General features: G+C 35.7%; 1 protein-coding gene across 1 annotated transcript in view; it reads left to right on the top strand.

Moving 5' to 3' along the window:
- Nucleotides 1-312: 312 nt before the first annotated feature.
- The window catches only part of Cpb1 (carboxypeptidase B1), a 30079-nt gene continuing 9035 nt past the window's right edge, over nt 313-21356 (top strand). The window contains exons 1-9 of the mRNA XM_048452616.3: nt 313-468; nt 558-633; nt 7563-7687; nt 14702-14801; nt 14893-14994; nt 15752-15853; nt 16612-16722; nt 16805-16895; nt 17738-17940. Of these exons, the coding sequence (XP_048308573.1) occupies nt 404-468; nt 558-633; nt 7563-7687; nt 14702-14801; nt 14893-14994; nt 15752-15853; nt 16612-16722; nt 16805-16895; nt 17738-17940 (975 nt within the window). The 5' untranslated portion in view covers nt 313-403. The remainder of the gene's footprint in view (nt 469-557; nt 634-7562; nt 7688-14701; nt 14802-14892; nt 14995-15751; nt 15854-16611; nt 16723-16804; nt 16896-17737; nt 17941-21356) is intronic.

Consider the following 21356-nt stretch of genomic DNA (forward strand, 5'->3'; position numbering starts at 1 on the left):
AAAATGTCTTCTGCCTTTGCGAGATTATAGATTTGCCAAATCCCATTAAACATACTTTAATATACCTGATTTACTGTATGTAAATCTTATTTCAAAATGAAAATGAAAAGACTACAAAATAGATTTTATTTAATCCCTCCCAATGGTTCTAGGTTTAACGTGCAAACTAGACCTATACAAACTAGTTCTGTGCAAACTGGAACGTGAGATGATTTGCTCTTTCTACAGGTGTTGAGAAAGATAACTTCTTAGACTTTATATGCCTACCAAAGTAACTGTGCCAGGAAAATTACTAATCAAGATCTGACAGTGCCCCCCCTTTTTTAACCTGGAGAACAGAAAGAACACTCTGGATTATAAAAGCAGGTGGGATCCTGCTGCGGAGGAGTCTTTATCAGATACAATGTTGCTGCTACTGGCTCTGGTGAGTGTGGCTCTGGCTCAACCTGCTCCGGAGGACTTTGATGGGTAAATTCATCCTTCCTTACAAAGCAAGTTTGATAATTTCAGACACATTGCTGAAATTTAAGTTTCTATTCATTATTTTCACCATTTAGCAATCAGGTGTTCCGTGTCAGTGTACCTGATGAAGATCATATCAATTTAATTCAGGAGCTGGCCAACAGCAAGCAGGTAAAGTGACAGTTCTCTGCTTTACACTAACTTTAAAGCCTGATTTACGTTGTTTCTACCAAAGAGCAATGACAGGAAATATTACTGCAGAAATTTTATATGCAAGACATAAACTTGAAAAGTACTTAATGCCACAGTGCTTTCTTTTGCTGCTTAAATTAGATTGTAGCAAGCCCTGATGTGTTATAAATCCAACCAACCTTTTAGAAGAGCTGGCAATGACAGTTCAATAAGTAGGCTCTGTCCTGAAGGTCATAGAACATCTAACATGCAAGTCACTTCCCTTCCAAGTCAAAGGAGAAAAATGACCAATTTGGAAATGACTGAAAAACCAGGCTTTTTTCCAACTTCAAATTCATTTCCGTAAACCATGTGTCATATTTCCCTTTGATTTTCTCTCATTTCTAATCACAGAACTTGAGTTTCCCTGGCCTTGACTGTGGTAGCCTTAATTGAGAGAGAAAAAGAAGGTAAAACTCACAAGTGATTTCCATATTAATCTTTTGGTTTAAAAAAATAAAATCATGCTACTCAAAAAATATCATGAGATTAGAATTTACATTTTTTTCTTCTGTGTATAGTGTGACAGAAATCTACTTCTGAGTACAAGTAGTACCATCTGGGTCAATGTTATTTATTCTTGAGAATGTGAGGCAAAACAATGTCCTAGCTCTTAGGTGTCCGTCTGCCTGTCCATCCGCCAGTCCACACTTGTATCTATCTGTTCATCCACCCATCCATCTATTTATTTATGTATCATCTAAGTGTATTATTTCTGTTTTCACTTTTAAGGTAGACGTGGAGAAATGGTGTAAAAAGGGCAGAAATTGTCATAATCATAAAATGTGAAGCTTGAGTTGAAAGAGAACACAGTCATCTACTCCAGCCTTTCTTTCAAATCTAGAATTTTCTGCTAGGAAGTGGCATCCTGACTTGCTAGCGTTGATTAGTAATTGCTTCTAGGGACAATAGGAACACTTTACAAACCACCCTGTTGGTTTTCTGTAATCTATCCAGATGGAGGTGCCTTCCTTCTAACTTGGACTCGTTAGAAGCAACTGAGTCAGATGCCAGTTAGCGCTAAGGTTTTTCATCTTTGCTTTTCTATCACCTTTCCTTTTATTAGCTTACAGAGTCTGGAGCATTTGGGTCACCTCTGGAGACAGTTCAATCTTCCTATTTTGTTTTGAAAGTTTATCTTTCATAATTGGCGGTGGGCCTCCAGGAGTACCTTGATGGATATATACTATAGGACTATCGCTTGCCTTCATTGAATAACAGACATTTATTACTCTGGTCTAACATACCTTTCCACACCTCAGGGATACTAGAACACACTCTACTTATACTAAACTTGGGTCCAATATGAATCATTTTTTTTGTCACACAAATTACCCTCAAGCAAGTAGTCCTCTCTTTTCAGTGCTCACCTTAATATAAATTTGGGATTTTAGACTTGCCTTTCAAAATTTACATTTATAGCCTGTTTCCAACATATTGAAATTCTTTTAACAAGGTTAGATCCTCTAGGACTGGAGTTACAAATGGTTGTGAATCACCATCTGGGTACTGGGAATCAGACCCAGGTTGTCTGGAGGAGCACCCAGTTCTCTTCACCTCTGAGCCACCTCTCCAGTGTCCCGAGCATATCTTCTTGATTTATGCTTTTCATGGGTGAAGAAAATGTTGAGTAAATAAGGGGCACAAAGAGACCTTCATTATAGTTCATTTAGTTAATACGTTTTAATCATCAGTCTCCAATGTACCATGTAGGGCATTTAAAAGGAAAATGATTCATCAGCTTGCTCTCCTTAGGATAAGTATGCTCAACTATCTTATGTAAGCTGGGTATTATCTAAAGATAGCACTGTGTAGCTTTCTGGCTTATTTATCAGGAGAGATAGTTTATCAAATGTTTCAGAGAACAAGGCTAGTAGTTGAATCTTCCAATTATCAGATTAAATTAACTGGGACTTTAACCCATGATGCCTCCCAGGTATCACTCTTCCTTTTCCTGAGCATTCATGGTTCATCTGTTTCAGGTTGGGTCTGTAGCTTATTGGCATCAATTCTGGGTCCCAGAGGTTACCATTTCTTCTTCATCTATTTCCCAAGGAATTTCTGCCCTCCCCCAGTGACCCCCTAGACCTTTTTTATTCCTCAATATAGCAATGCTATCCAACACACTGTTTTAGTCATCTAAATTCTTCCATTTCATTATGTCAAGCAGAGGGGCTGGTCTCAGATTCACCAGGCTTAGTTTCTGGATAAACCACTTGTAGCTAATCTTGTGCTCATCTCTGCACCTCAACTTCCTCATTTGTGATGGTAGTAATATTGTCTCCCAAGAGGGTTGTTGTAAGAGTTCTAATAGGAATATAAGTGTGTCATTGGATTGAGCTTTTGAATACAGTTTCCATGACAGTATAATCACTTCTCTCCTCATCTACCGTGAACCTCAATGTTCTCTTTGGAAGCTGAAAAGTCTTGGGAAAGATGGAAGTCACAGGAGACATAAATACACCAGCTTTCCCGCAGCTGTGGCAGCACACTCCAGCTCAACACAGAAAGTCACATGCTTCTTCCTTATGTTTTTCTTTATTTCCATCATAAATTTTCAAAAGGTCTAAGTTCTGCTTAGTGCAGTGGATTGTGGGATGTAGCCTTCCTGATAAGATCATCAAAGGAGCATCTTAGTCTTTTAATTTATCCTTGGTCAGTGTGTCCTTCCTCCCAGCTTTTGAACATGTCCTTTCAAGAGCTGGATGTATTGAAGCATCAGAGCCACAGTGTGCTTCAGCATTTTCTGTCTTGTGATGTGTAATTGCAGAGTGGGGCTTTTATTGTACCCCTTACACTCACATTATAATTGGTCCTTTCACTCAAGGCATTTATAGTGACACTCTCTGTCCTCTGGGTTTTCTTTGGATTCTCTTTTAAGTATATTTTTCTATGTATAAAGTAAAATTATTACTATCTCTTTTATTGTTGACATATCAAAAAGTTCCTTCCTGCTGTCTAAATTAGGCCTACAGTAGAAATTGCTTTACTTTCAAGTGAGAAAAAAATCCTCAAGATAAATCAGAGACCTGCTTGTTTGATTCCCAGTCACTCACAGTGTGAAACAAACAGTGCATATTTGTGAAAACTCTAATTCCCCAGTACCAATAGTTTTGCTCTTATCTGCTAAACTTACCTTCCAAGGAATCTAACAGGAAAGAAAGAAACTCATGTTGCCCAGACTCACCTTGAATACGCTATGTAGCAGAGGATAACTTTGGATTTCTTGTCTTCCAGTTTTTACCTTCTAAGTACTGAGATTACAGGCCTTCACACTCATGTATGGCTTTATGCGGTACTGGAGACCAGATCCTGAACTTTCGGTCTAGGCAAGCACTGTCCCACCTGAGCAACATACCCAGCCTGAATCTCACATTGCTACATCAGTTTATCTTGCCTTTGTGTACTGTATTTTAGTAGGGACTCAAGTTACCCACATCTGATTGACTAGATTTATAGTCTTACAAGATTACCACTTAGAGATAGTCATTTATAACTCAACAAATGTTCCATGTGGATCTCTGTCACTAAGTGCTCTGTAATATAATGTTACAGTTTTAGTTTTATAATACTGACCAATATAGCTCAATTTCTCATATTTTTTTATCTTATATCTCACCTCACTTCCTTAATTCTCCTTCACAAGTCTATCTCCTGAAATTCATCCTCCTTCCTTATGTTATCATTTGTAACCACTTGGTAATTGGTAACCACTGTGAGAATACAGTGTTACTTCTGTTTCCCTGGTTCTGAAGAAGCAATGGGTCTGTCTCCAGGACTGCAGGTCTGCATCACACTCACAGTGCTCAGTGGTCCACATTAGTGGATGTTAACCACACTAACTGTCTGTATGTCAAAAGGAATGTTCTAGTGTTTCGTTTTGCAGGGCTAGGTGTCAGATGGAGTCCAGAGATTTCCCTAGAGTACATAAGCACTCTAACACTGTGCTCTATATTTAGCCTTTCAAATTGAAAATATTTAACAGCCTCAAATTAGGCCTGTAAGTGTTGTTCAACATTATAATAATCCCTCTTCAAGAATCCATCATTCTTACAGCAGAAGTTCAAGAAAAGTTACACAAACACTTCTATTTTTCCAATATTTAGCAGAGCTAGGAAAATGAGTAAGAAGTGAGAAAGTCAGAAAATGTAATTTACAGGTTGATAACAGAAAGAGAGGTTATGTTAGAACCACCCTCAAACATATCAAGCAGGCATTTGTTGTTCTGAGCAGAAAATTAACATCTCGATAAGTACCCAGAATCAAGACTGAAAGAAAAGTAGCTCATTAGAAAGTACAGTGAGCATCATGTAAACATGGGGGAGAGGTGACACAGAGCCGGGAACACAGTCAATGCAGCATTAATAAACCACTGTCACAAAGAATAGCTGAAGAGTGACCCACAGGGAATCTCCAGGAAATGGTACAAACCACACATTTCAAAATTCTTCCACCTATGAGACTAATGGGTTTAAAACCTAGAAGTTATTTCCTAAGGTCATATATTCAGTATGTTCCCTGAGTAATTTTTGCGGCATCCCCTGTCTACTTGGAGCATTTATTTGTCTTTTCATGATTTTGGAAGAAAAGAAAAGATATAGTTCTTGGAAGTGAGGTCCTGAGTACACTAAAAAGTCACAGTAATTACACGTGAGACAAGCACTGTCAATGTTGGCCACAGACACTTTGAGGTCACCAATGTTAAATCCCTGTGTCTACAACTAAGATGATATTGGCAGGTCAGAAACACAAAGTTAGAGTTAGTGTTCTCTTCTATCCTCAGCTTTTCCCTTTATAGTGCTGGCTTTGTTATTTCACCTGTGTTACTTCCTCTGTGTTTGCTGTGGTCTACCTTTATATCATCACCACTGTCATTTTAGCTCCAATCTGCATCCTCCCTACTTCAATTCTGAGTTATACTCTTTAACCAATCCTCTCCTACCTACTGATAAAGTAGCCAATTAACTGTCTGTTATATTCACACTCACACTTTTTTTCTAAGATCCCTCTCATTGGAATCACATGTCCTTCTGTCCTGGCATCCTCTATCGCCTTCACAGTGGCTCACCATCCAGTACTAGTTCATCAGGGCCAGCTACAGTGACTAGATTCCATGCAAGCACATCAGAAACTTGGTTGCCTTAAAACCTTGCCTCTTCAGTTTCAGGCGAACAGCCACTAAATCTGTCCTTACAAGTTTCTCAAGAATGGCCCCACGTATCAGCAGTAGTCATATATTACCCTGAGTCTAGATTACAAACATCTAGCCAGGTATTGAGTGAGACACAGTAGCAAGGCAAGACCTAATGTCAGATTTATCACAGACTTCCAGGCCTCTGTTCAATTTAAAGTAGAAATAGAAAAGCGTCTGTACAACAATCTACTTGTTATCAAATAAAAATATCAACCTATTTGATATTTTTCCATGAAAATAAATATTTGTGATGATTTATACGTGAATAAAAGCATTAGAATAATCAATTGTGTCAGTCACACTATCATTTCCTACTTTTCTCTAAAGTTTTCCTCAAGAAAACAAAAATCATATTTGATTAACCCACTATTGTGTCACCAACCTGAAACCCATTATGAGATATGTCCCAATAACAGTTATTAAATAAGATAGAAATCTCAGCATACTACAGATCACTCAAGAGTATTTTGTTTCTGAGCACTCTGGAGAACACATAGGGATGATGCTCTTGTACTCATAATACTGTGACTTTCACAGAAATAAGTTCCAAGATGATGAGAGGGAAGCTCAAATTCTCTTTACTACCTTTTTGCTATGTAGTGGACTTACTATCACCCAGCAGCTTTATCAATTATCACAGAGACAGCAATATATAATATTGTATACATAATATTATCATAATTTAAAATATAATAATATATAGTATAATATATAATAATATAATAAGCAAGTGTCCCAAAAATTGGAAAACAGAAAGTGACAGCTAGATAATACTATAATAAACTAGTATTATGAGAAACTATTATGTTCTTCATGCTTTTTGTTAATCATTGTTTCAATTTTACATATATGTCTGTATGTATTTGTGTGTGAGTGTGTATGTGTGCTTGTGATAATGCAGTGTATGTGTATAAGGTTTATGTGCACCTTTGATTGGCTGCTGCTGTATATACCCATCTGTGCACACAGAGGCCAGAGGTGGATGTCAGATATCTCATCTATCATTCTCTACCTTACTCCCTTGAGACAGGGTTTTTCACTGTACCTGGAACAAGACTGGCAGCCAGCCTTGGACCTTTCTATCTTTGCTCTCCCTGCTCCTCACTAAACACTGGTGTTTTTGGTACGTGCAGCTACACTCATATTGTGGTAGCATCAAAGAGTTCAACAATAGCCTGGAATAGAATATAACAAAAGTTTATTTATTTGGGGATAAGCTCACAGTAAGAATAGTGAACTGCAGTACTCTGCATGCATTGGGAACTGGAACAGAATCCAGGAGAAAAAAAAAGGAGGGGGGGGAGCCGTGCACACTTTTCATCTGTATTATAGTACTTGAGATCACATTCAATGTAGGCTGGGAGCTCAAAGGCTATTAGCTGAAGAAGTTCCCAAAACACAGCTTGTTTTGTAGCATATGTTCTGGGCATTTGAACTCAGACTTCATGCGTATGCAGCAAACACTCTTACACACAAAATCATCTCCCCAGCCTTGTAGACATTTTTTTTGGCATAAAACTTGTTGATTCTTTCTAATTCAAATTAGATATTTATAGGAGATTTCATGAAGTTCGGAAGTTTTAAGATAATTTTATGAAGTAGAGCATTCAGATGCTTTCATATACTAATTTGTCATTGAACTATAAATGTTTATTTCATATTTCTTTCTGTTCAGATTGATTTCTGGAAACCAGATTCTGCTACACAAGTGAAACCTCTCACTACAGTTGACTTTCATGTTAAAGCAGAAGATGTTGCAACTGTGGAGAAATTTCTGGAGCAGAATGAATTTCACTATGAGTAAGTTTATACTTTATAGCTATCAAAATTCCCTTCCCTTTTATTAAGTCTGTGAATAACCCAGAGAAGATAAAATGAGAAGGGAATATTTTCCCACACAGAGTGGCAATGGTGGCGCTGGCACCAGACCACATAGATTAATATTTAATGGTTTAATGAAAATGTTTTTCAGTCTCTAACCAGGTAAATATATGGCCTACTACTGCTTTAAAAATTATATAGAGAGTCAAGGCCAAGCCATAGGACATTGTTATCGTCTGGATCTAGATTTATCCTCAACTCCTCTCTCTGGGTGGCCAGCCACACCTCTTTTGGGCAGTGAGGGTTCTTCATGCTCCTGTAGTGTAAAACTAAAGATAATATATCCTTTTTAAGGACCCCCACCACCAGTGGGAGTCATGAAGAAAAGTCAAAAGAAAAGAACATGAACTCTAAATAACAAGAGTGGAGTTGAATAAACTGTAAGATTGCTCTCCCCAAATACTACATTGTTATGTCTACAACATTCAAGTGAGAGTGTCTTTTAAAGAAGAGAAAGTTGTCCATTGGCTGACAACCCAAAATAGATTTAGTATCCGGGTAATTAGATACAGAACAGGGCGCCTAGGACTTTACATTCATTAGGAGAAGATAAACTTCAAAAATGAGGGATTGTAGTGATGTAAAATAGTTACTAGGAAGAGCAAAGCGCTGGAAATTGAGCAGAAGGGATGAAATGTATGGCTCATGGAAGGATCACCAAAAGAAAAATTGAGATTTTGGTTGAGAAATGAACTGAGAGAGAGAGAGAGAATAGGCAGGAAGTGGGTCATGCTGGGACCTCATGTTGAAATAGGTGCATGTAGGGGTCAGCCAAACTACAACATGGAAAAGCCATCCTGTGGGTAGAGAACAGATTACAGGCTACAGCTTAGAGTTAGGAGAGAGCATGCTGACTCAGCAGCATCTCTTCCTTCAGGGATGGCTAAAGGAGGAACAAAAAGTTCTTGAATTTTAGTCTAGGATGTGCAAATGCTTATCCAGAAATCCCTGATCAAACATGCAAATATGCATTATGCTTTGAGAAAATATGAAGTACACAATTTTAGCATCAAAATTACTTTATTGGGTTTTTGCATCTTAAAAATGTAGAAAATAGTGTCTGTGTCAAGGAACATGTCAGAAGTCAACAATAAAACTTATGCCATTATCAGAAGTGGCATAGACAACCAGAAAATGCTTTGGAGAAAACCATACCAGTGTCTATCATTGCCTCTGCAAATTCCTGGCATGAAACCTGAAGATTTGCTTAAGTTTCCCAGCCTCAGCTGAAGCCAAAGGATGAGGATGCAATGAGGAAAGATGACAGTGATAAGTGAACAATATGCTATTAATTTGCATTTATAATCTTACCACCATTGAAAGTTCTTTTCTGGTTTACTATTGTACAAAGATAGAAAATGCACTTGCCTTTTTAATGACTTATATATTTAAAAATTATACATGTATGTGTCTGTATGAGTGTGGGTTTGTGTACATGAGTACAGTGCTTTCAGAGGCCAAAAAGGCTATCAAATTCTCTGGAAATGGAGTTACTGGCTGTTGTAGATTTCCTGATGTCCATGCAGGGAAACAAACTCAAGTCTGCTAGAAGTGCCTACTCTTGAATGCTGTGTTATCTCTCCAACACAATATGGTAGCTTTTCAAGATATCACATGACTGCTATGGTTTGCTCCATTATCATGCCTTATCTGACTTAACTCTCTGATCCTCACTAAGAAAAGTATCAAAATGCTACCTTAATAGGTTTTACTCTTAAAAACAAAATATAACCTTGTAAATTGCACATTAAGAGTCATGTCTGATACTTTGTTCTTATAGTCTGGCCAGGACGTCTAAATTCTCATATTGAAATGCCTTAATAACCTACTTAAAGATGAGTTTCTATAGAATTCTCCCACAAAAGCAAAGAATTGTGATTGTGAACTATACAAGTAGAAACCAAAAAGATGTCTTGATTCTGTTCATATATTACATCATTATTTTTTACATTTATACATTGAGATTTTCCAACCTCCTGTCAGTTCTCATAACAACATAAAGTAGAAGATTCCCTTCCTTTTTCTAACAGCAGATTCCATGTGGTTATGGGTGCATGTTGTGTATTGCAGTATGGAGTGTTCCCCTTTAATGTTTGCATTTCTGTTTAGAATATTTATTTCTAAGTAATATATAATATTTCTGAATAATAAAAAAGTTCCCAGGAATCCTGGAAGATCACTCCAGCAATAACTGTGCAAGTCATAAGCTGCGTACCTTATATACCCTGTTATAACTTCAGATAGTAATTAGTTTGTATAAGCTGGTTTCTCACTGACAAAAACTTACAGTTAAATGTTTTTATATATTTAGAAACTATCAAGTGCAGAAGTTCCACCAAATGTGGTTCAAATATGTACAGCGGATCTTATACTCTTCTCTATTACTTGTATCATTCAGCAATTTCAGTCATATCTTGAGTTTTATCATGGAACAAATTTCAAAATGTGTACCAAAAGAAAGATAAACTATAGTTCTGTAACATGAGGGCCAGCTAGCATGGGGTTTTCTGTCCTGCCCAGTTCCCACAGCTGTTTAGCCCTAAAGAAAATTACACAGAGATCTCCATAAGTTATAGAACTGATTGACCCATTAGCTCAGGCTTCTTACTAGCTCTTGTAGCTTATATCAACCCATTATTCTTATCTTTGTTAGCCACATGGCTCGGTACCTTTCTCAGCCAGAGTGATTACATCTTGCTTCTTATGTGGTCTGGGCAGGACTGTGAGGAATCAACTTCCTCCTTTCCAGAATTTTCCTGTTCTCATTGCATCATTTTTACTTCCTGTTTGGTTTTCCCACATATACTTCCTGCCTGGCCAATCAGCATTTATTTAAAACATGATTGACAGAATACAGACAATTCTCCCGCACCATAGTTTCAAAAGCTAAGATTGTATCCTTGAATGTAGAAAGAGTAGAGATTGAAAAATATTGGCCTTTAGAGTCTTGTTTGAAGCTAAATTGACACAATCCTTTGGTTGACAGTACTCTGCAAGGCCTCTTCCTAAAGATCCCAAGAAAGTCATCTCTTCCTTACTTCAAATCAGAGACTTAATGTTGCTAACTGCTTGGACTATCATATTGAAACTTAGCATAGGGCTGGAGAGATGGCTCAGGGCACTGGCTGCTCTTGCAGAGGATGGAGCATTTAATCCCCAGCTCCCAGATGGTGGCCCATAACCATCTGTAACTCTAGTTCCAAGGGATATAATGCCCTCTTCTGTCCTTCATAGGCACTACATGAACATGGTACATAGGCAAACAAGCAGGGAAGACACTCATACACATATTTATTTTTAAAAAAAATCTTAAAAAATATTGTGCAGGCAAGTGTCTTTGAATAATAATGACCAACAGATTAGTGATTTAATAGTCCAGTTTCCAGAATCTGTGGGGCAAGAGAGGAGGCAAAACTATACCATGTCTCCCTGTCTTTTCCAGGTATAATATTCTGTATCTTACTGAGAATCACAGTGATCTAATTTGCTTGCAAGTTTTAAAAAATTAATTGGAAACTGGATGACACGATCATAAAAAACATATGAAAGTATATAGTGTATATGTTTATGTATTTTAGAGCCACAATGACACCCTTACTATATTAAGAGGCATTGTTTTAAGCTTTTACAATAGTAACTGTTTAATAATATTTTGTATAATAAAATTTTGTTCTAAATCTAATAAAGCCATCAAACTAAAATGCTGCAAAGCATCATTTGAGGTGAACCCCAGCTTTCAAGTAGCTAGCATTGCATTTCAATCTGATCAACAATAAAAGTCTTCCAATGCTCTTTTCTAAGGTGCAAAGGGATATTTTTATTATTGAGCATCATCTTTAATTCAAAATGTTTTTTTAATAACCTGTCATCTGAATTGTAAGTGATAAAAAATGCTTACATCAGAATTCTAAAAGAACGTCTCTTTTTGCAACAAAACACTACCAGAAGTCTTTTATAGCTGCTAAGTCTTCTCTAAGTCATTTGAACTTGAAGTTGGCTGTGTTAAAAGGATAACTACATGTTCTATGAGCTTCATTGATTCATCCATCTAACACTGATTGCTGAATACTAACAATGGCCATGATTACGGCTTTAAATAAGAGATGTCTACTGAAAGTCTTCAGGCAGTTAATTTAGGATATATTTTCCTCAGACACCTGGTGAGACGCCATGTAACTTACATACTTTCTTGCATGTCTTATGAATAAAAACTAGGGATACAGCTCAACTGTATGTTCACATTGCATATGTAAGGCCCTGGACTTAGGTCCATGTATGAATAAAATAAAAAGTTAAGGTATACATCATGTGCCATTTCTACTGGATCTTTCTTCCGTTCCAAGTATTTCATCTGTGTTTGGCAGGATTTCTTCTTTCTATTGGATGATACTGAAAAAAATTGTTATCTTAAAGTTTTCTGTCAGTTGGTTCCTTTTCATTTTCAGATTTATATTTTTCATTTTTGTTTGTGTTTGACTATTTTTTCACTATCAATTATCCTTGGAGATAATTTTCCCAGTGTTTTTCTAGCTGAAAGTTTAATATCTCTGTTTTCTTAGTTTATAAAGATTGTAAACAAAGAGTTTTTATTTTACTTCTATGTAGAGAACCAAGAACAATGGGTTTAATTCATCTTAGAATTGAAAGGCATATTGAGTATCCTCTCATCAAAAGCCCCATTCTCAAATCATGAAATTAAGGCTCAGGGAGTGTATTATTTTTCTAAAGTTCATATATAAATTGAGCCAAGCCATTACCTTGACCTTTTTATTCCCAACTCATAATTCCTTCTACTTTCCTCTCAAATTTTTGGACCTCTAGTAAAAATGTTGAGTATAAAGAAAGAAATTGAATTTTAATCTTCAAATGTCGTCCCCAAATGACTGAAATCAAGGAGTCAGTTTACTATAGCTTGCCTTATAGATGGAGGAGGTAATGTTAGCCAGGGATCAGGTCTTTTCTAGAAGCTCCAGAAAAAAAAATATATCCATATTGATAACCTTTTTATTAGCCCAGTGAGACCTATGTGTAACTCTTAACCTCCAGAATTATACTTTAATAGACCTATGTGACTATAAGCTACTAAGTTTGGGGTGATACACAGAATACTAACTCATTAACAAAATTTTGATGACTATTCCAAATAAAATTTCTTTGCTGAAATAAACTGTAAGATTTACTCCTTTTTATCTTTTAAAACAGTAAGAGACTTAAGTTTTAAGAAAGAATTTACTTAGAACTCAAATTTAGCATTAATTTATTGTATTTTCTATATACAGACACATGCTAATACCCAAATTTACCAATTGGAAGGGGACTACATTTGAGGTTCATAGGGTGTCCCTGATAGCTTTCCCTTGGTACAAGAGGGCAAAAGAAGATGATTGATGTGTATCTACAATTCTCTCGTGTCAGATAAAACCACTGCAAAACTTAACCTTGAATGAGAGAAGCTTTCAAATTGGCCCTGTTTTGTCTGGGATATTCAGAGATCAAGGACATCTCAGATGTTTTTCCCTTCCAAGCATACTTTTCTCTCAAAGTAATAATGGGAGATAAAGATAAATATGCATGCACATACTCACTCACACATACGTATGACCCTAATGTAGAAATTTTCAACTGAATTTATAGGAATAGGCAGGCATCTGGGTTCTGTCTGGATTGATTCTGTCTGATTCTGCTTGGATTATCAGGCTAACCACCAATAAAGAAACACTTGTTTTTTTCTTTCTTTTTTTTAAAATTACATTTACACAACAGAATTTAATCAGCTGTAAAGACAACGAGATTATGAAATTTTCAGGAAAATGAGTGGAACTTGAAAATATGATCCTGAGTGAGGTAACCCAGACTCACAAAGACAAACACCACATGTTCTTTCTTTTACACGGATCCTAGCTTTCGAAGAATTTTAGATTTGTATATTTAACATGACATCTCAAGAATCTTAAGTAATTTTTCTGAATTTTTTTTATTTTTTATTTTTTTTAAAGGAGAAGAATCCTGGCTAATTGGATCTTTGAGACATGTTTTTGCTTATTCTAAAACATTTCCTTACATAGTTTTTGTTTTTGGAAGGCTCTAAATAATTAGTCTTTTGAACTTCTCTGCTTACTTGCTTATTAATTTCCTTAATTATTTATTAAAGTAATAAATAATTTATATTTAATTATTTATTAAAGTAATTAATAACTTATATTTAATTATTTATTAAAGTAATTAATAATTTATATTTAGTTATTTATTAAAGTAATTAATAATTTATATTTAATTATTTATTAAAGTAATAAATAATTTATATTTAATTATTTACTAAAGGGTAAGAGAATCATAGCTTATGCCACTCAGAGCCAGGCAGGAGCTAACTAATATTCTAGAACAGACACTAGTTCTTTAAACCTAGTGTCTTTTTACCTAAAAAGTATTTAGTACTGTTCATAGTTTTGTGGTTTTCTAACGAGTAAGTTGTTTTCCTAAAATCCTGAAGATTGGCCTTCAGTGGCCAACTCTCACATTACATAGGGAGTAGGTTTCTGGGACACGGGGCTTTCAATGCTAAAATCAGGAAAATATCCAAGATTTAAAAAATAAAATAAAAGAAATATGATTCAGATATGCATTGTTGTGTGGATGCCCATGATCCTGAGGCAAAGAATATCAAAGAAAACCATTTCTGTGTTTAGCGTCACTAAAGTATTTGATGTATGGGCCCTGTAAAATTTCATCATACTCATGATCCTTGGGGTACTCAATGTCTCACATTTTGCAATTTATAATAGAATTTCCCTTAAATAACTCAGTAACAGTCAGAAGGCAGTGTGTAAATCAGTGCAGGTACTGCAGCATCCACTAAAGCTGTGGCTCTAATTTTCTTGTGTGTTCCCTGAAAGGAAATATACTCATAAGAAACACCCAATTTGACTTCAACAGGGTATTGATAAGCAATGTGAGAAACGTTCTGGAAGCCCAGTTTGATAGCCACACCCGTGCAAGTGGACACAGTTACACCAAGTACAACAAGTGGGAAACGGTATGGGTACCCCTGATTCTGATTCTTTTTCTGGAGTTTGGGGCTTGAATCAACAATTTCACATTAATTCAAGGACAATTCCATTTGGTAGATAGAGGCTTGGATTCAAGAAGTTGCCAATGGTAATCCAGACCTCATTTCTCGGAGAACCATTGGAACCACATTTGAAGGACGTGCCATACATCTCCTCAAGGTAACAATCTCTAAACATGAGCTGAGTGATTTAAATCAATAAATTTTGATTCACTAGCATCTGTTTTATAGTTTTCCTGCTTATCTAAAAGAAAAAAATCCTATAAAGCTCAGATTTATTGGATTCTTTCATTCTATGTGCATTTTACATAATTGCTTTTGATTGATTTAGAAAGAAAATATGAGAAGTCTTATAAATATTACCACACACCTGTAAGCATCTAAGTGATGAAATTCTCCTCTTCCAGAAAAGCTTTCCAAGTTCGTTTGCAAGTTGCAAGCTGTTGTTGGAATTGATCTGTAGAGCTACTCTCATTTATTAGGCCATGTTATAGTAAAAATCAACAACTTGTTTTCGTCATTCTCAATGCCACTTCTGATCTGCAATTCCATTGCCAAATTAAAAGAAAAAATATAAGTGTAGAGATGAAATTTTTTCATAAAGTTAGCAACTATCATAATTAGTAATTTGGTTGTCATAGTCACATCACCTAACAACAATAGTTGAGAATTAAGTGTTTGGGAATATAGTTTAAGAGGGTGATCAAGCTTCTTGTAAAAATGTAGGCTTGATAAGTCTAATAATAATGCAAGCTTTCAGCTTAAACACTGTGAGCATCCAGAGACAAAAACAGTTTGAGTGGCAGGATTCACATATTGAATGTGAATTCACATTCACATATTGAAAGGGAATGGAAGTTAACCCCTGAGTGCTAAGAGGTGAATCACATTTCTTCCTTTCTTTTTTTTCACAATAGGTTGGCAAAACTAAACCAAATAAACCTGCCATCTTCATTGATTGTGGTTTCCATGCAAGAGAGTGGATTTCTCCTGCATTTTGTCAGTGGTTTGTAAAAGAGGTGGGTCCATAGTATGATTTTTGACAAATAGAAATAATAATTTTGATTAATTCCTTTATAATCTAATAACATGAGAAAGCAAAACACACACACACACACACACACACACACACACACACACACACACACCACCCGCGCTCGCGCAAAAGCCAAAATTCCCAGTTCCTATTGAGGGAAATTAGTTTTAACATGTGTCAACAGACCTTTGACAGATGCATCTTTAAGTTAGAAAAACAGGTTTATTTCAATTTCTCTAAATTGTACTTTCTCACCTGCCTTTGTTTGACTGACTGACAGCTAAAAGAGTGAGAATTCCAGCCAATATATGCAAAATATTGAACAACCTTGCCTTTACAATATCATACTAATAAGGATTTCAGTAAACCCTCTGACGGCTACAAAGATTAGATCATGAGACTTTTAGGAGATATATTAGGGAAGTCTAGATAAAAATGTGTAGGAACTCCCTGCACTATTTTTATAGTTTTTCTGTAAATCTAAACTGCATACATTGATATTTTTAAAAATATACAAATTTGTTATATGAAATCTAATTTCTTTTGTTCAAAGAACTTCTGAATTAATTTGCAATGTTTCATCCAAGAAAGTCCAGGGAAAGTTTGAATTTAAATGTAGGCTGGCAACAAGGCAGAGAACCCTGCTTCTATTACCAAAGTCAACATGTATACAGGTCATCTAAATTTTGATAGCATCATCCCTTTCATCCCATGAAATCCCACACTGTTATTCACATACAGGCTGTTGGCACCTATGGACAAGAGAGCCAGATGACACAGCTTCTTGATGAACTGGACTTTTATGTTCTGCCTGTGGTCAACATTGACGGCTATGTCTACACCTGGACAAAGGTACATAAATTCAGAAAGACTTATGGAATTCTTACCAGTTACTTCCTGTGATATCTGATCTAGCCATATAATCTACTTTCAGAGTCGAATGTGGAGAAAGACCCGCTCTACTAAGGCTGGAAGTTCCTGTGTGGGTGTAGACCCAAACAGAAATTTTAATGCTGGTTGGTGTGGTGAGTATCTGTCTGACTAACCATTTCTTAAAAAGTGTAAGAGGTAAAGTAGCATAAGACAACAAGAGGTAAATATTCAAAGTGAGAAAAACTATAAAGTAAGTTTAATGTTTTAGAATTTTAGCTTTCTCAAAGCACAGAAAATAGTTTATCGATTCATTTGATTAAAATATATGAAACAAAATTTTGTGTTATGTTCCCAGAACATATTTATGTTAAATTCTGAAAGCTCCAACTGACATACCTGACATAATCCAATAATGTGAGAAATGTATTTATAGAATCTAATCTAACTGTCGTTTAGACACAGTTAGTAAAAATAATCATTTAAAGAAAATTGTGATGTGATTAAGTGATCATAGTAACATAGGATTTTTCATGAATATGATTAATAAAAACTAAACTATTAATTTTCCTATATTGTCTTGATCTCATTGTGTATACATATATACAGTATAGACTGAAGTACAGTCAGAACATACAGATACTACTTGTCTTCATAAAAACTGATGTTAAAAAAGACCTAAAATGGAAAAATATTAGTGATTTCATGTGTAATTCCTTATTATATTTGCTTAAAAACATCCAAATGTATGCATAGATAGATATACATTAGATAGGTAGATAGATGATAGATAGATAGATAGATAGATAGATAGATAGATAGATAGATAGATAGATAGCAGATAGATGAGAAATCATAAAGAATTGTTGTAAAGACTCCTAACATAATGCCTTATATTATCTTGCTTTCTAATTTGAAAATCTGAAACACCTAACATCTCCTATGAGAACTTCAGCAGGTGATTATGGGCCACTAATAGAAATATACACTTTTGCAGAAGTGGGAGCTTCTCGAAGTCCCTGCTCTGACACTTACTGTGGACCAGCCGCAGAGTCTGAAAAGGAGACAAAGGCCTTGGCAGATTTCATCCGCCAGAACCTCTCCTCTATCAAGGCCTATTTGACAATTCACTCGTACTCCCAGATGATGCTCTACCCTTACTCCTATGCCAATAAGCTGCCTAGTAACAATGACGAATTGGTGAGTGCTTGCAATGTGGGGTGAGGGAGTAGACCATTTCAGTGTTGAAAATTTTTATTCTGATTCTGAAAAAGTTGTCAGAACAATTTCTGGAAGTTCACTTTCTAGTATCATGAGTAAAGATTGTGTATTGTGTATGTGTGTGCATGTGTGTGTGTGAGTGTGTGTGGCCTGTATATATGTGTATACTATATATTAAGGAATTGAATTATCTGAGTAAATGGAATTTTGATACAGAGAAAAATTTCCATTGAATGTGATTTATTTACTAATATTCAAGATGACTGTAGTTGCCTTTAGATTTTCCACAATAGTGATTACTGTTGCTGTGATAAAAAATACCCTGACCAAAAGCTAGCAAAGGCAAAAGAGATTTATTTTGCCTTAGGGTTCCAGAGGAGTTAAAGTTCATCATGGCAGAGAAGGCAGGTCAGGAGCATGAGGCTGCTCTGGCAGTTAGAAAGCAGAGAGGACACATTTTATACACACATGGGGGGAAAACCCAGAGAAAAAGAACACAAGTAGGGCTAAGCTGCACAACCACAAATCCTGTCCCTGGTGAGATGTTTCTTCCAGTAAGACTCTAACTCCCAAAGATCAAACAGTTCCACCAGCTGGAGACTGAGTATTGGGACACATGAGCATATGGAGGACATTTCATTTTCAAATCACAACACTTATCAAAGGACTATTTGTCATATTGGAGATAACCAACAAAGTCCTTGATGAGCACAACTCATTTTTGTCAGTATGTTTGGCCAATCTGCTTGATGTAGATTTGACTTGAACAGAATATGGCAAATGGCATTAAGAAGTTGTAACATTTAGTGGTTTTGTTACTTACTGTGAGATTCTAAAATTGTTTGTTTTATTGTTTGATCAGATAAAACAATAATAAATCATTCAGTAATCAAATAGTATGATTGAGGCTTTCTAAATATAGGGAACAATTTTTAAAAGTTTAAGTATCTTTGAAAATATTAGCAGTATTGTTCAACGATCAAGATATAATCGCGAAAGCAATTAATTATTATAAGTTCATAGAAGTCACATTAGTATCAAACATCGATGCAAATATATTTTAAAGTCATATATATATATATATATATATATATATATATATATATATGTATAATATTTTTAAGTTTCTGGCTATAAGAAGTTGAGACCAATGGCCCAAAAGAGCAAGACAGGATTGAGAGCATTTGAATTGGTAACACACACACACACAAATTAAAACAAAAGTAGCTCTATAGATTAAAAATGACTTCTAAAAATACATATCCAGAGGAACAATAAAAATGCAGGAATAGTAAGAATATGTGGAGTGCAATTTGTGTTTATCCATTTCATATAATTTAGAATAAGAACACAAAGTGCTCATGACTCCTCTGGATTCACAAACCATGCAGTCCTTCTTGTAGACATTATTATTTAATGCTATTTTATCTTCAAATGAAGTTTTAAGGCTCAGAAATTATACTTGGATTTTCAAAATTTTAAAGGACAAGGAAGTATAAACTTTGAGATTTATTTATGATCAGAGAAAATTAAAAACTGTGAGACATAGATGGAAATCTCTCCAGTACTAACCATAAGACTGCATATACCAGTTGTGAAAAATATCCAAGTCCTTGGTTGATACATATAGACTAGTTAGCAACAGTAATAAATAATATTGCAATAATTCAAAGTGAGAAGCAGGAAGCTAGAAGAACAGCAGCTAAGTTCCTTATCCCACCTCACACACTGATCCAAAAGAAAGCAGAGTAAACCCAACACTGCCAGTCCAGAACAAAAAGATCTTTCAACATTAGAAATTATAAGATAATTTAAGAAATCCTCTGGTCTGCTTCTCATTTTCCAGCCTAGACATGAAGGCTTAGAGAAGCTGAAACTAATAGTAAGGGTATGGTAACCCTGAGCCTTGAGATAGCGGCTATTGGAAAATTTTTTAGTTTGCCACCATATCCAAGAACTTTTTTTCTTTCATTGAAAATAGTTTTTTTCTAACATAATATATCCTGATTATGATTTACTTCCCTCCACTTTGCCCATTTCTGCCCTTCCTCCCCTCACCCAAATCCACTTCCTTTTTGCCTCTAATTAGTAAACATAATAGTTATAAGGGATAATTTAATATAACAAAATAAATTATAATAAAAATCTATCATAAAGGAGTTAGATAAGACAAACCAACAGAAGGAAAAGAGATCAAGAGATAACACAAAAATCAGAAACCTGTCTCTTTGATCCCTCAGGAGTTCCATAAAAATACTAAACTTGAAGCCATAATCTATGTAGAGGGTGGGATACAGACCTGTGCTGACTCTACACATTCTGCTTCAGTCTGTGACTCATATGAAGTTTCATCATTTTGATTTAGAGGCCCTTGCTTCTTGTTGTTCTCCATCTGCTCTGGCTCTTACACCCTTTCTGACTCCTCTTTCTCAGGGATTGCTGAACTCCAGAGGGGGCTGGAATTGAAGGAAACATTCTAAGTAGAGCTGAAAAATTTCAAGGTCTCTCACCTTCTACAAAATGTCTACCTGCGAATCTCTGTGTTCCTTCCCATCTTCTGCAGGAGGAAGCATCTCTGATGATGGCTCAGCAAAGCACTGATCTATGAGTGACAGAATACTCATATGAGTGACAGAAAATAAATCATTTTATTTGTATTTTTTATAGCAATAGTATTTAGATTTACCCTAGGTCCCTGAGATATCTAGTCTTCAGTTCTTGATTGCCCAAGCAATGTTAAAATGGATTTTATCTTGTGAAGTGGGCCTATGTGAAATCAGATATTAGTTGGTTACTCCCACAAGCTTTCTGCTGACATTCCCCTATCATATCTTTTAGGTAGTACACCATTTTAGATCAAGGGGTTTGTGGCTGTCTTTGTGTTTACATTTCTCTTTTTATAGTATGCAGAGTACCTTCATGTACAAAAGATGCTAAAACATAGGGGTGAAGGCTCTTGTAGGCATAAGCTCAGCTTCTCCATGTTCAATGAATTTTCTAGGTGTTGTCCTCAGAAATGGGAACCTGCTGTATGTTTGTAGAGAGCAATCAATTGTCTTGCAAAGTCTGCGTGGATTGGAAATTTCCACGTGTCTTAGAGCATTTGTAACTCCCAGTAACACACTTCCCCCAACAAGACAATACCTACTCCAAGAAACAATACTTTATAATTGTCAAGTAGAACCATTCCCTATGAAAGTACTGGGGTTATTTTCATTCAGACCAGCACACCATGGGACCCAGTAACCAAATCTCAGTACCAGAATTTTTGTTTGGTGACAAGAAATGGCAGATTGATAGACGATATCCCCATTATTTTTTTTCAATTAGATCACCTTCATATACATATTCTAGAAAGTACCTACTATATTTCCATATTACCTCTCAAATGTCCC

The sequence above is a fragment of the Myodes glareolus genome, chromosome 20 (assembly GCF_982192425.1).
Source record: "Myodes glareolus chromosome 20, mMyoGla1.1, whole genome shotgun sequence".
NCBI classification, from domain to species: Eukaryota; Metazoa; Chordata; class Mammalia; order Rodentia; family Cricetidae; genus Myodes; species Myodes glareolus.